Source organism: Nicotiana sylvestris, chromosome 3 (genome assembly GCF_000393655.2).
Source record: "Nicotiana sylvestris chromosome 3, ASM39365v2, whole genome shotgun sequence".
Classification (NCBI taxonomy): domain Eukaryota; kingdom Viridiplantae; phylum Streptophyta; class Magnoliopsida; order Solanales; family Solanaceae; genus Nicotiana; species Nicotiana sylvestris.
In genome coordinates, this window is record NC_091059.1 from 74,503,639 (window position 1) to 74,521,948 (window position 18,310).

Below are 18,310 nucleotides of genomic sequence, written 5' to 3' on the forward strand. Positions count from 1 at the left end.
TAATATATATTTCAAATTATTTGTTTAAGTTTTGATGATGTCCTTTCTTTTTGAATTCACGTATTATGCTAATATAACAATATTTTTCGGCATTTAGATGTTGTTGTATTATTATATATAAAATTTATCTCATTAATTAAATTTTATTATTCCTTCATATAAATAAATATTTAAACCGTCATGTGCTATTATTAAAGTGCAACGCACGTTTATAGATACTAATAAATATAAATAAATAGATATAGATAGATAATTAATATATATATATATATATTAACAATGAATCCATACGGTTACTCGTATAAAGATATCTTTATTTTTTTGTCACGCTCGTAAAAGTAGCTTTTTCGCCTCATCTAGTGCAACGAATATTTTTAAAGAAAAAAATACCTATGACAACGGTTCACCAAATTGGCTTTCCCTCCGTTAGGTTTTCTCATCTAATTTCCCCTAATTCCAAGAGCACTCTTCCCTCCCTCTTCCCCTAGGCATTTGCAATTGGTGTTGGTGATGCCTTCTCTTCTTCAATTCTTCATATCTAAACTTTTCAGTTAATCTCCATCTTAGTGGAACAATTTATCAGTTCGTTGGCAGAATGAAAACAAAGAGAACATAGAGAACTCCCCACCGCAAATCTCTTTGCTTTAATTCTCTCCTCACCCTTTATTCGCTTCCGGGTAAATCAATTTTTCCCTTGTTCTTCTGTTTCTCGTTTCTCTATACATTTGGTGACTCTGTGTATTATAGCTTTTGTGTTTTATTTTTACTTTGTGTTTGTTTAAGTTCGTCGAAATTGTTCTCTCTTGTAACTATCTTGTTCTGGTTTTATGGGTAATGCGTGATATAAGTAGATCTTATGATATAGTTCGAAGTTGTTTGGTTGTTTGCTTACACGTAATCGGTAATGAATGACGGAAACTTAACTCATGCCTGCATGTAACTTGTTATGTGTGCAGTTGAGGTTTTATTTAGAAATGAATTGGCAAACAAACAAACTAATCTCCCAATGGTACTGCATTTGTAGTCAGAAATATGGAAAATTTCCTTAATGCGTTTGATGATTATCATCTTCAATCCTATTAGGTTTGATAGATCAAATCAATTTAACTGTCCTTTAAATTTCAAAATACTGATATATCATAGCTAATCACCTTGATTACCCAAAAAAATTTTGGGACTCTGGTCAGACTCGGCTGGATGGACAGGTATGGGACCAGATGTGACTGGATATGTGCAACTAGAGCAGTTTTAGATTTTTGGAATTATGCTATTCTCTTGTCAAGTCCTCCTTCAGCTTTCGATTTACCGTCTTCATTCCGGCAATCTTTGCAGCTTGTATCTCCACCTGCTGTTGTAGTGCCTGCATTTGTTGTTGAAGCTCCGGAATTTTAGCATTGTCAAAAATACCATCAGGAACAGGTTCCTCTTTAGCCCCCTCTTTCCACTTGCTGACAGGAGCTCCAAAATGAGTTATTACTTCAGACCAAAAGAAACCATAGGGAATGGAGTGCTCACTCTTGGACTTGTCTACCGCTCTAGCTATGTGATTGATCATTACCCCATGCAAATTTATCTTTTCTTCCCTTTCCAGTATATCCATATAAGTCAAGTAAAGAGCATTGGCTTCATATCTCCTTTTTGACCGCTTAGCACAAGCTTGTGCACAAACTCAAACAACAGCTTGTGAAAAAGAGCCATTTCTCTCTTCCGTACTTTCCTCTGTTTCCTGTCCTTTTCTTTAGAGAATTTCCTTGTCTAGCTTATAGACATGTTCTTCCATCCCTGGCAATTGAAATCCAAGAGGTTGAGCCACATACAGTTCCTCCTTGAGGTAACTATTCAAGAATACAGTTTGAATTCCATTTAAGCTGCAAAGGAAATCAACATCTGAATGCTTCCATCCTTGCCATTGGAGCAAAAGTCTCATCATAATCTATCCCTTCTTCCTGATTATACCCCTGGACCACGCGTCTAGCCTTGTTTTTTGTCATAGTTTTTGTTCATCCAGTTTATTTCTGAAGACCCGTTTTGTTTCAATGACTATCCTATTCTTAGGTCTTGGGACCAAGTGCCTTACATTGCTTCTTTCAAATTGATGCAATTCCTCCTGTATAGCCATTGTGTAATCTGCATCCTACAAGGCTTCATTAGAATTTTTGGCTCATAGATAGAAATGCATCAAATGCATATAGATTTCTGAGAGATGATTTGGTCTAGATCCCTGAGTTAGAGTCAGAGATTATGTTCTCAATAGTATGAGAACTCTGATGTTTCCAAGTTTTTCTTTGAGGTTGCTGAATTTGTTCATTTGGGGGACCAGGAGGAGGAATCTGCTCATTTTGAGGACCAACAGGAGGAATAGGTTCTTCTAACCCATTTTCTTCTTCCTCATTAGGTGGAGTTAAGGCCCCCCTGAGTGTGATGCCTCATCTTCACCGGTGTTGGCCTCCTCTTTCCTCATGTTCGCTTTCAAGAGTCTCCTTGGTCTTTAATATCAGAATTCTTTTTTCGTACAAGACCAAGCTCTTGACCATTATCCTGCACATTTTTCTTTTTTCTCAATAAAAGGATCAGATTCACCAAATACAACATGCACATTTTCTTTAACACACATAGTCCGTTTATTAAAAATTATATATGCCTTACTATGTGGTGAATAACCCAAGAATACTCCCTCATCACTTCTAGCATCAAATTTTCCTAGAGCGTCCTTGCCATTATTATGAAAATAGCATATGCAACCAAAAGCTCTAAGATGTGATATGTTGAGTTTACTTCCTTTAAGTAATTCATAGGGAGTTTACTCTAATATGGGTCTAACCATGTATCTATTTAAGAGGTAACATGCAGTGTTACTAGCTTCTGTGATCTGTCCAAAAGCTTTTGGGCGGTCCACTAAAGATTAACATGGTTCTCCCCATATCCTCTAGAGCTCTATTCTTTCTCTCAATTACTCCATTTTGTTGAGGAGTTCTGGGAGCAGAGAAATTATGACCAATGCCATGCATGCTACAGAATTCAGCAAACCTAGCATTTTTAAACTCTGAACCTTGGTTAGATCTAATGCTAACAAGCTGAAGATCTAGTTTCTTTTGGATTGTCCTGGCAAATATGCAAAAAACCATCAAAGGTTTTATCTTTACTAGAAAGAAACAAGGTCTAGGTATATCTAGAGTAGTCATCAACTATAATCAGAATGCATTTTTTGCCACCTCTGCTCATAACCCTCATGAGACCACAAAGATCCATACAGAATAGCTCCAGGGGTCTAGAGGTACTGACAACTTTCTTAGATTTAAAGGACTTGACATGCTTGCCTCTAACACAAGCATCACACTCTTTATTATTTTTAAAGCTGATTTTTGGCAATCCCACAGCTAGATCTTTTGAAGCCAGTTTATTAAGCTGAGCCAAACTCGCATGACCTAGTCGTCTATGCCACAGTAAAGGATCATCATCAAGCACACTAAGACATGCAACCTTATTATCAGCTAGAGACATAATAGATGCAATGCATACATTGTGATGTCTCTTTCCCTTAAGTATTGTCTAACCAGATTTCACATTTGTGATAAGACACTCAGCATAGTCAAACAGGACCCTGTTCCCCTTGTCACATATCTGGGAGACACTTTGCAGATTGTAATTCAACCCATTCACACAATACACATTTTTATAGCTTGAGAGAGTGACTTACCAATCTTACTTATCCCTGTGATATCACCTTTCTTACCATTCCTAAAAGACACGCTCCCTCCTTGAAAGGCCGAGGAAATTTTTCTTCCTTCCTGTCATGTGCCTTGAGAGCCACTATAAATATACTAGTCTTGGCTGCTTCCTCTTACTTTAGCCTGCAAAACAAATCAAGAGTTAGATTTAGGAACCCAGACTAGCTTAGATCCCCTCTTGTGATTGAAAGAATGAATGAAATGTTTTTTTAGTCCAGCTTGGTAAGTTAGACTTCATCACAAAAAAAGTTTTTCTTTCTGACTGATTCTGTACTGGAACCTTTTTATTTTGTGTATTGGATAGTGCTAAGCAAGTTTCCTTGTAGTCACCAGTATTACCACAATTTGTACATAGCTTACTAGATGCAGAAGCTACATACTTAGGATTAACCTTAGGGATAGATTTGTAGTATCCTAGTCCAATTTTACTTCTGTTCTGGTTTTGGTTCAGCCATTCTAGAGCTTCCACTTAAAGGTTCTAGTCAGTTCATATTCAACCTTGTCAGGTCCTCCTGAATTACTATGTTTCGTTCAACTTGGTTGTACAAATTTTCCTTGGACAATTGTAGTTCTTTTTGAAGGGCCTCTTGTATATCACTGATCCCACCTTTTCCTTTACATGGTGCTTCTTTCAATTTCTCATTTTCAGTTTTGAGTGCTTCAATTTCAGATTTTAAAATAGGGACTTGTTTCTCAAAATCTTGTTTTTCCCTTTTGAGTTCAAGATGCGCCGAACTTAAGATGGCATTCAAACTTAACAATTGAAAAATCATTGAATAATTATTCTTTGTCAGCACTCAATTTTTCAATTTGATTAATTAATAAGAGCATCATGACAGACAGTCTTTTCTTAGGAAGAAGATGAAAATAATCTTTGAGGTCAGGAACATTTACCTCCTCGTTTTCAGATATTCAGACTCACTCATGACCATCATGGACATGACATCATCGTTGGTTCTTGACTTTGAAAAAAATGCATGCTTGCCTTGATGATTGCATGTTGTCTTAGATTGACAATACAAAAGCAGATAATTGCTCGGTGTCTGAGTCCTTTAAGGGGAAGAATGTTGGTAATGACTCTGATTAATATGACTCAAAAAACCCTGCTAGGTTTTAATATACTTAGGGCTGGGCATAATTTGGTAAATACCGAATTACCGTACCGAAATCCAAAATTTTGGTATTTGGTATACGGTATTTTGGTATTTGGTTTAAGTTTTAAAAAAATTGGTATTAGGTATTTTAAAATAAAATACCGAAATACCGATACTGTATTGAAATATATATTATATTACACAAAACACATATTATCAATTATAACATAAATATAAAAAATCTAAAATTTTACTTTCCTTTATTCTCAAAGTTCATCAATTAACTCTTAACAAGTAACAAGACATTTCTAATGATCAAATATTCTTTTATGTACAATTTTCTCTATTTGTATCGATATTTGTTAGTTTTGGACAAAAATTTTGTCAACAAATATTTTCAGTTTTGTATTTTTGAGTACTTTAATTAAGAATATTAGAGTGTATGGCTCTATGCACTAGTTAGTATTCAAACCGAATAAACCGAAGTTACCGAACTGAATAAACCGAAACCGAAAGGAGAAAAACCGAACCATACCGAATTTAATTAGGTACGGTATTGGTATAGGATTTTAAGAAACCGAATACCGAAAATACCGAACCGAAATGTCTAAATACCGTACCGTACCGACCGACCGACGAACACCCCTAAATATACTTAGCCTTAATGCCTAGGCTTCAAAAGATATTCATCTGTCTTGAAACAACTGCAACTATGAGATGACATGCTATTGAATAACCCAATGATGGCGATATAAGACGTCTTGCTGATGGTGAAGCTGGAAAAGATGTTAATTCCTTGTGCTCAAACTTCTCTAGAGACTCGTAATGTTAAATTAGAACTTTCCAGATACTAGCCTAGTATTTAAGTAGAGAACGAAGAGGGTAGGTCTATTATCCTTTGAGTTTCGAACTGTGCACCAGTGGCCCTAAGGGATTTCTCGGTTATCAAAAAAATATAAGGCTAGGACTTTAAGTGATAGTTTTAACCCAGTTCGAACCCTGAAAGTTTTCCATAGCACATGACCAGTTAAGTTAATGAACTATAACTTTTTTTTGATAACCGTGGTGTTCGGGCCAGCTTATGCGCACCTCGACTAATTATACAGGATATTTGCTATCTTCCGCTAGCAACAGGTATCAGATAACTCTATCCACTAAAGCTTGGACAGATGGAAGAATTCACCTAGGGTGTGTTTGGTACGAAGGAAAACTTTTTCTGAAAAATATTTTCTAATTTTCCATGTTTATTTGGCTTAAAAGTTTTGGAAAACATTTTCCTCATGAACTCATTTTCCTCCACGAGGAAAATATTTTTCCTATCAAAAGAACGGAAAACATTTTCCAAAATTCTTTTTCAACCTTCTTCACCCTATTTCTCATCCCCACCAACCTCCTACCAACCCACCTCACCCACAAACCACCCCTATGCACCCACCCCAACCCCTACCCCCACCAAATTTTTTTTCTTCCATTTCAACAAACTAAGTTTTCTTTTTCTGATGTAAAAATATTTTCTTTCATCTTAACAAAACTTTAGTACTTTCCTTTCATGATGTAAAAAAAGTATTTTCTTTCATTTCAACAAACTGAGTATTTTCTTTTTATGATGTAGAAAAAGTATTTTCTTAAATTCAACAAATGAGTAATTTCTTTGAATGTTGTAGAAAGGATACTCGCTTTTTCAACAAAATAAAGTATTTTCTTTTTAGTTATTGACCTTAAATTTTAGCGTTGTTCTTGTGTGAAAAAGTAAAATAGCACTTTAGTTCCTTTGGGTTTGTGTGAATTTTGAAAAGAATAATTAAATAATTGAAGAAAATAGAGGGTGGGTGGGGGGTGGGGGAGGAGCACACGAAACATGTGGATTTTGGGGAAGGTGGGTTGAGGAGAGTAGCAACAACAACATACCCAGTATAATCCCACAAACGGGGTCTGGGGAGGGTAGTGTGTACGCAGACCTTACCCCTACCTGGCGAGGTAGAGAGGTTGTTTTTGATAAGATCCTCGGCTCAAAAGGTGAAAAGAGAGAGAAAGGAAGAAAAAGAAGAAGAAAGAAAGAAATAATAGAGAGACAAAGGACGATAAGGAAAAGGAAAAAAAGACAACAGCAATAACAACAAGTAAAAGAAAAAGTAGCATCAAATAGAAACAAACTGGAAAATACGAAACACAAGGCGAGCGAAACAATAGGCAAATACCAAAGGTCAATGAATACGAATAAAAAACAAGAGTGCTACTAATACTACTAGAAAAGAGCGGGGAACTCTCGACTACCTACTAACCTTCTACCCTAATCCTCGACCTCCACACCCTTCTATCTTGGATCATGTCCTTAGTGAGCTGAAGTAGCACCATGTCCTGCTTAATCACCTTTTCCCAGTACTTCTTCGGCCTACCTCTACCCCTAAAAATATTTTATACTCTCCAACCAAACACTAAAAAAAATTTTCTGGAAAATATTTTTCATTCACCAACCAAAGAAGGGAAAATAAGCGATAAAACACTCATTTTCCTAGAAAACATTTTATAGGAAAATATTTTCCATGGACAACATTTTCCTTCGTATCAAACACACCCCTAGTGTTTTTGCCTTTGCTGGAATTTGACCCTAAGACCTCATGATTCTCAACCCACTTCATTGACCACTAAGCCACATCCTTGGGTGTAATGAACTGTAATTATCACCATAGATCTGCATGAAGCTGAGTATGTAGTGTTGTCCATGATAATTTCGAGTCTATCATGGGCCATGTCTCTTGAACTACCTTACCACTCATCTAATATAAAATCAATGAGAGATTGCACCTCCCCTTGCACATAAAATAGTTGAAAGTGACATCGTAGTCTCTAGGAAAATATATAGATTTGTACATACAACCACTAATTGCTGAACTGAAAGAATTAGAGAAAGTTGGCATAGAAACACATGATGCTAAAAACAACCAAACATTTCAATGCATGAAGCCTTATTGTGGATAATTAGTGATCTTCAGCATTAGTAATGTTTTTAGTATGGAGCACCAAAGAGAAATGGGCAAGCCCGCTTGTAATGTGACACAAGTGACAAGTCTCTATATCTCTTTTTTGAGAAGGGACATATGCTCTCAATATCTTAACATTATCATAAAATGTGTTACTTCGGTAGTCGAACATTTTGGTGTCCTAAGCATCTATTACTAAAAGATTAGAAATTGTTTAAAGGTAAGGAGGAGCAGAGACCTAGACATAACTCCTTTATCAGATGTAGAAGTGCTTGAAGAGTTATTTCAATTCAACTGTGTCTTTGGAAAGGGCAAAGAAAGGTGTTTGGGATAATGAAAGGTGGTGGAAGTAAAGAAATGTGTTTTTGAACTGCTTTATTGGGCATATAACAAATTGAGGCGCCATCTTGATATGATGCACATGGAGAAAAATATGTGATAAATTTCTTGGACTTGTTTGTCCATAATTAAAAAAGTCAAAGGATCGTCTAACTTCTCACTATAACTTATAAGAAATGGGGATGGAAAAGGAGTTTCAACTATTAGGAGCACATGATGGTGGAAATGTTTATTTGGTTAAAGTTTGTTTCCCCACGAAACCAGAAGAGAAAAGGTTGTTTTGCACGATCCTAAAAAATGCCAAGTTACCACAAGGTTATGTCTCGATATATCACAATGTGTAAGTGAAGAAGATGAAGTATCAACGGTGCAAGAGCCAACGATAGTCATCTTGCAATAGTGTTGCTTTGGCCTTGATTAGGTTGAGTTATTTCTTTAGAGCCATATGTAGTATGGAAAAGGTCAAGTTTACCCCTGTATGCAAAATGTTCCGTTACGCTATTTGGTCATTTCAACCCCTACCGTTATGCTTTCACTCAAATATACCCCTCAATTTGACGGACTGCCACATGTCCTCACAAGATTAAAATGACCCATCCCCTTTTTTTACCAGATTCATTTCCCCTCTACTCTTAACCCGATCCAAAATCACCCTTTCTAAAAAGAAACCCTAAACGATTTTAACTTCATTTCACCACTCCCCTATTTATTTCACAATTTGTGGAGCTTCTTCCCAGACGAAGGATTGCTTCCATGTTCGCAATCTGTTCTCTATTGGTGTAGAATCTTAATCCTATCTGCCCGTGTTTGTAGGTCCATATGATGTCAGCTTGCTGGCAAAATGCAAGTGAAACTTCTTACCAGACATCAGTCTAAACATGAATTTGGTCATATATTGTGCCTAATTCTTTTGAAATTGAAGAAAATCTTCTCTCTTCATTATTAAGTATTAACTTTCTGGCTCCAATTGTCCTTACTGTTGAATGCTACTATCCTCCCTAAAATCTTTTTATACAGTCAATTGCCTTGTTAAATCTCCATTAATTAATTGATATTCAACTTTCTCAATTTTGGTTTTGTTATATGAATTAACTTTCTTGGGCTGGCAATTGATCAATTAATTTTGTTGTATGAATTAACTTTTCCATGACTTATGTCCCATTAATTTCTAGAGTTTCTTTTCCATCTTGATCAATTCCTACCCTAGTTCATATATTAACTAGGATAGAAACACGAGAAATTGAGTCGTTTATATGAGAAAAAGTAGAGGAAGTGTGACGGTATTTCATTGAAAAGAAAAAAGAGCATAATGGAAGTGACCTCATAGTTGAAGAAATTGAAGACAATGAAAGTACCAAGAAATTGTCCCATAAGCTTCCATAGCTATTTCTACTTGTTACAGATGAAGGGGAAAGGTGAAATGAGGTTAAAATCATTTAGGGCTTTTTTCAAAAGGGGGTGACTTTGGGTCGGGTTATGGGTATAGGGGAAATAAATCGGGTAAAAAAAGGGAATGAGTCATTTTAATTGTGTGAGGGCACACAATAGTCCATCCAATTGAGAAATATATTTGAATGATAGTATAACGATGAGGGCTGAGATGACCAAATAGTGTAACGGAATATTTTTAAACCCCTTTTAATAGTACAGGGGTAAATTTGACGTTTTTCCATATGTGGTAAGGTTACAAGGCGAAGAGATTATAATAAATTGCAGTCATAAATAATTGCAGTACTATGTCACCTTGAAATAATATTTCTTGATGTAATGGTATATTTGCCTATCCATTTCGTAAATAAACTAGGCTTGGGTGTCCGACTCATTTTTGTTGGATAGAGTTTGACCTTTTGTTCGAGATACCTACATGATGGGGTAAAGAGACTGAAGATAAGATTCAGTATGTACCAAGCTCATGATGAGGCATCATTTAAAAAAGGGAGATGATTTTTCACTTATATTCCGTAAGATAGGCTATCCAATTGGAAATTGGAAGAAAAGGAAGAGGCAAGGCTTTTATCATGGACTCACGTTTAAAGTCTGGAACACACTGATTATGTTCAATCGTGGAAATGAGCAAGTGAAGAAGCTTATCAAGTCATATAAAATATGTGATCTTCATTTTAAGTTTCATATATATTTGCCTAATGAAACTTGGGAAATTCATGCTTGTGTTGGGATCTTAAGAATTTAATGGATGGTGGTATTAGATCAACTGCATAGGCAAGAGCAGAAAATCATATTCGGGAATCCAACAACTGGTTTAGGGAGAAAGTTAACAAGGTAATAGTGCCCACTCATTACTATGGTTAGTTAAGTGGCTTTGGATTGTGGCAAAAAGATGTGTTCAAAGGAGATCCAGGATTTGATGACTATGGGTAATATTGTCTTTAATGCAAGCGTTACCACTAGTCAAGGAGATTGAATTAGGGCATACATTTGGTTTGTTCGATCCATTTTGAATTAATTCGATTCGGTTCAATCCATTGTAAAATTAATTTGGTTCGATGTACAAAATTTTTGGTGCATAAACAAATACGCGATCACCTAACTGAATTGTTTGTCCAGGAAGAACTTACATTATATGGATAAAAAGAGAAATGATCAAAATCATTTTCAAATAAAAATTTGGAGATCTAGACAAATAAACAACAACAACACAACAACAACCTAGTAAAATCCCACAAGTGGGGTCTGGGAAGGGTAGAGTGTAGGCAGACCTTACCTCTATCCCGAAGGAGTAGAAAGGCTGTGTCCGGGAGATCCTCAGCTCAAAAAGATGAACAAAGACAATAAATCTGTACCAGGAACAACTACAAGAGAGAAAATATCAACATCGTAAGAGATAGAAAATAGGTGGAAAGGCAATAACAAAAACCGGAACTAATTACACAGAACTATGAAAATGGAAAAATAGTGTGAACACAACAAACGCCACTAGCAGTCCAAGACAGAACAGAACACTATCAGACTAGCCCCACCCTCAGTATAAAGTAGAAAAACGCTCGACTACCCCCTAACCTTCAACTCTAATGCTCGACCTCCATACCTTCCTATTAAGAGCCATGTCCTCGGAGATCTGAAGTCGCGCCATGTTCTTCCTGATCACCTCGCCCTAATACTTCTTAGGCTGCCCTCTACCTCTTCTCATGCATGTCAAACCAACCGCTCACACCCCCTAACCGGCGCATCTAGGCTTCTCCGCATGTGCCCAACCCATCTGAGCCTCGCTTCCCTCATCTTGTCGTCCATGGGAGCCACGTCCATCTTCTCCTGAATATCCTCATTCATAATCTTATCCGGCTAGATCTAGACAAATAAATGAAAGCAAATATACAATTTGAATCAATAATAAACGAGGTTGTGCCCTTCCCCGGACCTCGCGCGTAGCGGGAGCTTAGTGCATCGGGCTGCCCTTTTAATAAAAACGGAGTTGTACAAAGATAGAGGAAATACAAAGAAAGAACAAAAGAAATTAAAAGAGAAGAAAAGAAAGAAAAGGAACAAGTAAGGCGACGATGAAAGTAAAAACGGCTTTCAATTCAATGAGTCTCGATCCTGGGCCTTGTGACTAGAAACATGACACTTTAACAGTTGCACCCATGGTCGCTTTGTAACTTGGGGTGCCACCGTTTACTTATATAGGCTTTTTGCGGGAAATACCAGTACATACATGAAGATTCTACTCGAGAGTTTAGGTGGCGATGCACCCCTTCTCATACACAGATCCGCTCCTGATTATGTTGTATATCTCATTAATGGATAATGATTGTATGGAATGAATCAGGATATCCTGTGCAAGACTCCGAATGGTGGAGTAACTTTATAAGCAACAACTGATAGATTTTCTGTTGCTAGGGGCCAAAACCCGACTGATGGGGAATGTCTTCCATTTAAGATGTCATTGAGATTGTTTATTGGAGCACTTTGGTGTTGTAATTTCTAGGTGTGATTGGTTTCGCAAGAAACTAAATGAATATGGGTCAGCTCTGGTAGGCTTCAACAAATTTTATAGTGGCATCTCAAGTGCATCAAGCTTTTCATGCGAAGGATCCAATTGAGAATGGGAGTTATTATGCAAGGAATAAAGACCCTGGAGATTTGTATGATTTGGGGGAAGAAAATTGTTCAAATATTAGCGACATTTTGGAGGGAGTATGAGGAAACTAGTTCAGGTAGATTACTCGATGTTGAGGCGAGATGGTCGAGAGAGAAGATATACCTGGTGATGTCATTGACATGCTATCTCATGCACTACATTCCTAAGATACAGCTACAGAGATATCTAAAGAGAAATTTGCATTTTAAATTGAGGCTGACAACTGACGGAGGAACTTTTGAACATATTTTGTGTATATTTTGAGAGGCATTGAAGTTTGTACATGTGTTGCAAAAGAATAGGATCATGAATTATGACTTGGTTAATCCTTTGTCCATTAAGATCTTGGCTGTGGTGCCTTATAACTATTGAATTTCTAGTGTCTTTTGATGCATGTTCTTCATCTTTTTCTAATTTCCACACGCTATTTGTCTAAAATGTTCTTTTATCTTTTGGGGGCAACATGCGAATAGAAGGAGAGAAAAGAATATGTGCAAACCCTTGGTAAAATTTGAATAATATACACTTATACGGTGCCACCTTACTGTTAAACCAGGAAAACAATTTGTTTTCTAGCCAGTGTTGTGATATACTAAATGGAGCTTTCTCTAGTTTGTGAAAGACAGAAGGAATGAACATCTTCTTGCAGTGAGAAAAATCAAGAGATTTGCGTTGAGAGTGACAAGTTCTCGATTTAACAGCGATCGGCTGCTTATCAGATGTTGTCTGGATTTCTTTGTTTCAGTGCCTGAGTAATTTTGAATGTTTTTTTTCCTTATTAACTTTTCTACAGAAGTTGGATAAGCTTTACTTCCGATCATTCTTGAGTTATATGTTAACTTGAACATCCAGTTGTGCATATTTCAGTAAACTTGAATCTGATTTGACTAGTTAAGAAAAATAATATCTTTAACTTTCTGTAGCTTGACTTATCCAAAAAAAAAAAAAACTGTCTGTAGCTTGAAGAATACAGTTTCTTCTCCTTCACTGTCTCCTAGCACCTCTCTTCTGCTAGGAAATAGAATTAGAAGGTACTATTTCCAAGTGACAGCAACTTAGTATGCTACCCACATTCAAAACTTGCTTTGAGTTCAGCAGGAAAGCTTTTTGTAGGATAACTGACTAACCAACACTTCTAGTTTGCTCTTCTTTGCTTTTTTATATTTATAATTAAAAAGATTGTGGCTTTCAGGATTTTTCTATGAGTTGCTTTGCTGGCTTTGTGAGATCATGGTATCTAAATTTGGTTTGGCTAAATCGTGTTCTCTCTTCATATATGAAATGTTTATAGAATTGAATTGCCTGCTTTTCTTTATCAAATTAGAAATGCCTAGCTTTATTCACAATCAAATGACAAATGATGGGTAAATGTATTGATGATATTTAGTGCTTTTTATGGTGACACAGAGAATTGGAGAATGATGAGTCAAGAGGGGCCTTCAAAACAAAATAAAAGATTAAGAAACTCCTCGTACATTAAAGATGGACCAGTTGCAGCTATAGTAAGGAGAAAGCGCTCATCGGCAGTACAAAAAATTATTCAAACTTTACGGTCAAGTGAAAAGCATTTGTCAAATTCAATCGAAGGACAACAGCTAGAGGCATCCGAACATCCATCGGTAGAAGCTCATATACAAACAGAAGCATGTCCATATGTAGAACAACCAGTAGAACGACAAGCACAAATGGATTCAACCACTATTGCAGCAAATGAACAGTCTGATGAACAAGGCAAGAGCATATAGATTGTATGTAGAGTTATCGGCTTTGTATTTAATTCATTAACTCAACTAACATTAACAATTTGGTGATTATCTTTGGTACTACCACAGGTCCTACTCAAAAAAGGAAAAGAGGTAGAACAAAGATGTATACCGTGCATGGGCGACATGAGCGTCAACTGATAGTATTGAATGAGTTCAATCAACCAATTGGTCCCAGTAAAGCTGTTGTAAAAGAGTTGGGTAGTTTCCTTGGCACATTGGCAAGGAATGCAACACTTTGCCCTCTTGATAAATTTGACTGGAGGAAAATGGACACAAAAGATGATTTGTGGAAATATACCAAGGTTGCAATCTCTTCTCCTTATCTAACCACACACCTTGCTCATTCTTGGTTTATAGATGTTCAATCTTCTTCTCATTTTAATGACGCTGTGAGAAAAAGTACCTTACCAAAAAAGAAACAATTACACTGAAAAAAAACTGTGTTTGTATCCCCTTCGCTGTGCCGTTTTACTCCGGCTGTCTGCTTCAAGATAGCATCCTCAATAGTTGAATTAACTCTGCATTTGCTTTGTTTAACAAACCTCTATCGTTGTGAATTCTTTCTAGCTTAAGAAAAACTTCCATTGTCCTTAATGTTGTCTGAAATCACATTTTCCTCCATTAGTTTCACCTTTTTCTCCAGTTCTGAGGCACCTATAGTTAGATCTCCAAAAGCAACTCAAGACCAAGATCTTAACTGCTTGCTGACCTTTTTAAGTTTCTGGTAGAACTTCCACATAGGATTTCCAACAGTCTTTTAAGCCACATTCTTCCACTCATTCTATAAGGGACATCGGCCATTCTTTCATGAATGTTCATGATCAGATTAAAGTATCCTCGTTACCATCCATGATGGCACTAATTGTTGTGATCTCTCGAATCTGTCCCACAGTGAGGTACTGAAATAAGCTTTAATGGCAAGCTTGCAGATGTTCCAGAACCTCAATTTAAGGATCCTCTTAAATACTGCAACTCTAAGTCAGTTATGTGCATGTGTATAGGTTTCTGTTTATGGCATTATATCGTACTAAACACAACAAAACCAATTTGTAGGAAAAATATGATATTCCTGATGCTGCAAAAACATGGGCTTTGGAAGCAATTCACACTGCATGGAGAAGGTATAAGAGTCAATTGAAGAAAGATCATTATGATACCTATGTCAATGATGAAATTCGAATAAAAAAGCGGCCTGCATATGTTCCAGAATCTCAATTTAAGGGTCTTCTCAAATATTGGAACTCCGAAGCAGTCCAGGTGAGATATTTTTCAAAAGTCCAATTTGTACATATACCTAATGCATATTGTTTAAACATATTAATTAAATCATTTACTTGCAGAAAATGTCCAAAATCAATACCGAGAATCGGAAAAAATGGAAGAATCCTCATACTTCTGGAAAAACAAGTTTTGCTGTAATCCGTAATGAATTGGTATGTTACTATATTTATCAATAAAAATAAACTTGCTTTACTTTTAAAAAGGGTTTCTGATATCCATTTTATGTAACAAGGAAAAAGAGAAGGAAACTTTAGAGGGTATATCGCTTGAGGAACTATTTGTGGCTACAAGGAAAAGGAAGCCTGGTCGATCGTACAAGGAGCCAGACGAAGATACAATTAGTAAAATTGTACGAATTTTATCTAATTGCAAGTTTACTTTGATGAGTTATTTTTGCTTGGCAAATTATTTTTTATTTGTTTAAATTCTTTATTATTGAATTTTTTGCAGGCTGAAATGAAAAACATAGAATCTAAGCAAACTGGAGAAGGAAGTCAATCTGTAAATGCTTTTGCATCCGTCATGGGAGCTGAACATCCGGGACGTTTGAGATTATATGGACGAGGGGTTACGAAAACTTCTTTGAAAGGTAAAGTGGGACATGTTGAACCTGCTTTAAATATTACTGATGATCTATTGCAGAAGATGGCAGAGAGGATGGAGGAAAAGCTCCAAAAAAAATTCGAGGAACAGAAGGAAGCTATGCGGCAAAAAATTGTTGCAGATGTCATTGCACAACTTCAGCATTTGATCCCAACATTGCAAGTTGATCCTAACATGCTAGCAACCATATCTACTCGTTCACCTGGAGAAGCTTGCTCTGCAACACGTACTCAACCAATCCATAAGCCACCTATTGGTACCAATCATCGCAGACTAGGTAATTCACATAAACTCAAGCAGAACTATGGAATTATAATGATGGGTTTGTTGGTTACGTTGCACAATAATTTTGTCTTCTACTTCCACCCGTTAGAACAGCTATAAGACCGACAGTTGTATGGTATTGAATGTTGGGCTGCTAAAGTCTAACATATTCACAAGTTGATTGTTGTAGAGATGCGGATGCTAAGATGGATATGTGGTTGTACAAGGTGAAAAACGACCATATTCGCTAGAAGGTGCAAGTAGCATGCATTGAGGATAAAATGAGAGAAAGCCGTTTGAGATGGTTTGATCATGTCTTGCATCGGCTCCGGTCCGTGTGAAACTATGGTGAGTGAAGGTGTTAAAAGAGGACGGGGTAGATTTAAAATCACATGGAAGGAAGTTGTCTCGAAAGACCTACAAATCTTTGGAATCAAATATAGACTTAGCTAAAGATAGGGTACAATGGAAGAAAAAGATCCATGTAGGTGATATCTACTAGTCGGGAATATGTTTTAGGCTTGCTAGAGATATGAGTTAAGGTTAAAGAAAGAAATGAGGATTCATATAGCCGATCTCAACTTGTTTGCGACTGAGGCATAGTTGTGTTGTACTTCCAGCAGTTGGACGTTGAAACTCTATATGCATCATCTTGTGGATTTAATAAGGAGATTCAGAACTAAGTTTGGGAGCTAATTATCAAGTTATTAGTACTTGATTTCATGCTCGCTGTCTTGCTTATGAAGGCTATACTTTTGAGTTGTTTCCTTTTTGAACACTTTTAGTTGTCAACTTTTGGTAAATTTTATCATTTCTATGGCATATAGATAGATGTTGGGCAAGTCTTATATTCTTAACAAGTATTGAGATAATTATGTTGTGTGCAGAGGCGGATCTAGGGTTTTTATAACATGGGTGCACCACTAAAAACGGAGAAAAAAGAAAATATTAAGTAGAATTTGATCCCTAGTCCACTAGGTAAATAACTCATCATTCAACCAAGTGCACCATTTAGTCTCTTTGGAGCATGGGTGCCAGCAGAGAGTACTAGACCAATTCCAAAAAAAATGTACATAAAAAACCTAGTTTGACGGAAAGATCATGGGTTCACGTGCCCCGTCAATTTGCCTACAAATCCGCCCCTGGTTGTGTGCGTATGGTATTGCTTGTAACACATAGAATATTGTTGTATTGATGTGATGAATGGATATGAATCTGATTCACGGAGATGAATATGTGTTGTAACGGAGAATGTGATGGTTTTTTCCGGGATAGGGTTGTGCCCATTTACAAGGAAACTGCCGGAATTTCTGTTGATTAATTGGGTTTGCTAGGATGAGTAAATTTTTCTACGCTGTCTAGTTTTAAGTCATGACTTTAATATGTATATTGCAATTATATTTTGCCGAAATTTTTTGTTAACTCATTTATTTATTATTTTTTGTAGGTGGATCAAATGAGCAAATGATAGGTGAAAGCAGTGAAGACACTATCTAGAGTTATGATATTGTTATTACTAGAACTAGTGGGTTCTTCGTCGTATGCAATAATATATTTACGCTACCTGGTTTCTGAAACTTATCGAATATATGAGCTTGAATTAATGTTTCTTGTCGATGGATGGTGAAGATGAATCTGACTTGCTTTTGCTAGCTATAGTTGTAAAAGCCCTCTTAAAAATATGGTCGTTTGGCATTATTGTGATTTATTCCTCCGGGAGTTGGCTGAATTGGCAAAGACTGAGGGACTTGTGTCTTAGGTCACAGGTTAGAGTGCTGTGTTAAGCGAACTATGGTATTTAAGTGAAAAAGGTAGAGGAGAGCCAGGGGCGGCTCTTCCCTAAAGCAGGTAAAACAACTGCTTTAGGCCCCATATTTATGGTGCCCCCATTTTTTTTTTGGCATAATGGCTTCCTGACCACTTAAACTTGTAGGACTTTTGAAAGCTGATACACGAACTTTGGATATTTCCATTTGAACACTCCAACTTGACAAAATGGGTAATAATAAACATATCCACCAGAGCGTGTATATCAATTACGCTGACATGTACAACGCATCATGCTAAGCTATTTAGTACTTGCCATGTGTTATTTGTGGGTCCCATTTTTAAATACAAAATCAGGAAAAAAAAAGTTACAAATACAAAAAGGAAAAAA

The 18,310-nt window shown here is 36.6% G+C and overlaps 1 protein-coding gene across 3 annotated transcripts; it reads left to right on the forward strand.

The window, feature by feature from the left end:
- The first annotated feature begins 292 nt into the window (after positions 1–292).
- On the forward strand, positions 293–17,804 carry LOC104232073 (uncharacterized). 3 transcript variants are annotated; one of them, XM_070170842.1, is made up of 9 exons: positions 382–677; positions 1,333–1,419; positions 13,646–13,969; positions 14,071–14,306; positions 15,058–15,261; positions 15,345–15,437; positions 15,518–15,634; positions 15,736–16,165; positions 17,600–17,804. In XM_070170842.1, exons 3-9 carry the CDS (start codon positions 13,657–13,659, stop codon positions 17,647–17,649), a joined length of 1,443 nt encoding a protein of 480 aa, XP_070026943.1. In that variant the 5' UTR covers positions 382–677; positions 1,333–1,419; positions 13,646–13,656; the 3' UTR covers positions 17,650–17,804. The 3 variants fall into 3 exon arrangements, with proteins under 3 accessions (XP_009783475.1, XP_070026943.1, XP_070026944.1); XM_009785173.2 differs by lacking the exon at positions 1,333–1,419 and having other exon boundaries at positions 293–677; XM_070170843.1 differs by lacking the exons at positions 382–677; positions 1,333–1,419 and having other exon boundaries at positions 13,853–13,986.
- Positions 17,805–18,310: the final 506 nt, after the last annotated feature.

What these genes read in the sequence shown, in the direction of transcription:
- LOC104232073 (XM_009785173.2), top strand. Translation starts at nt 13,657, where the DNA reads ATGATGAGTCAAGAGGGGCCTTCAAAACAAAATAAAAGATTAAGAAAC. An exon ending in TGAACAGTCTGATGAACAAG is followed by an intron (nt 13,970 to 14,070) that starts GCAAGAGCATAT and finishes GTACTACCACAG; the next exon opens with GTCCTACTCAAAAAAGGAAA. An exon ending in AAGATACAATTAGTAAAATT is followed by an intron (nt 15,635 to 15,735) that starts GTACGAATTTTA and finishes AATTTTTTGCAG; the next exon opens with GCTGAAATGAAAAACATAGA.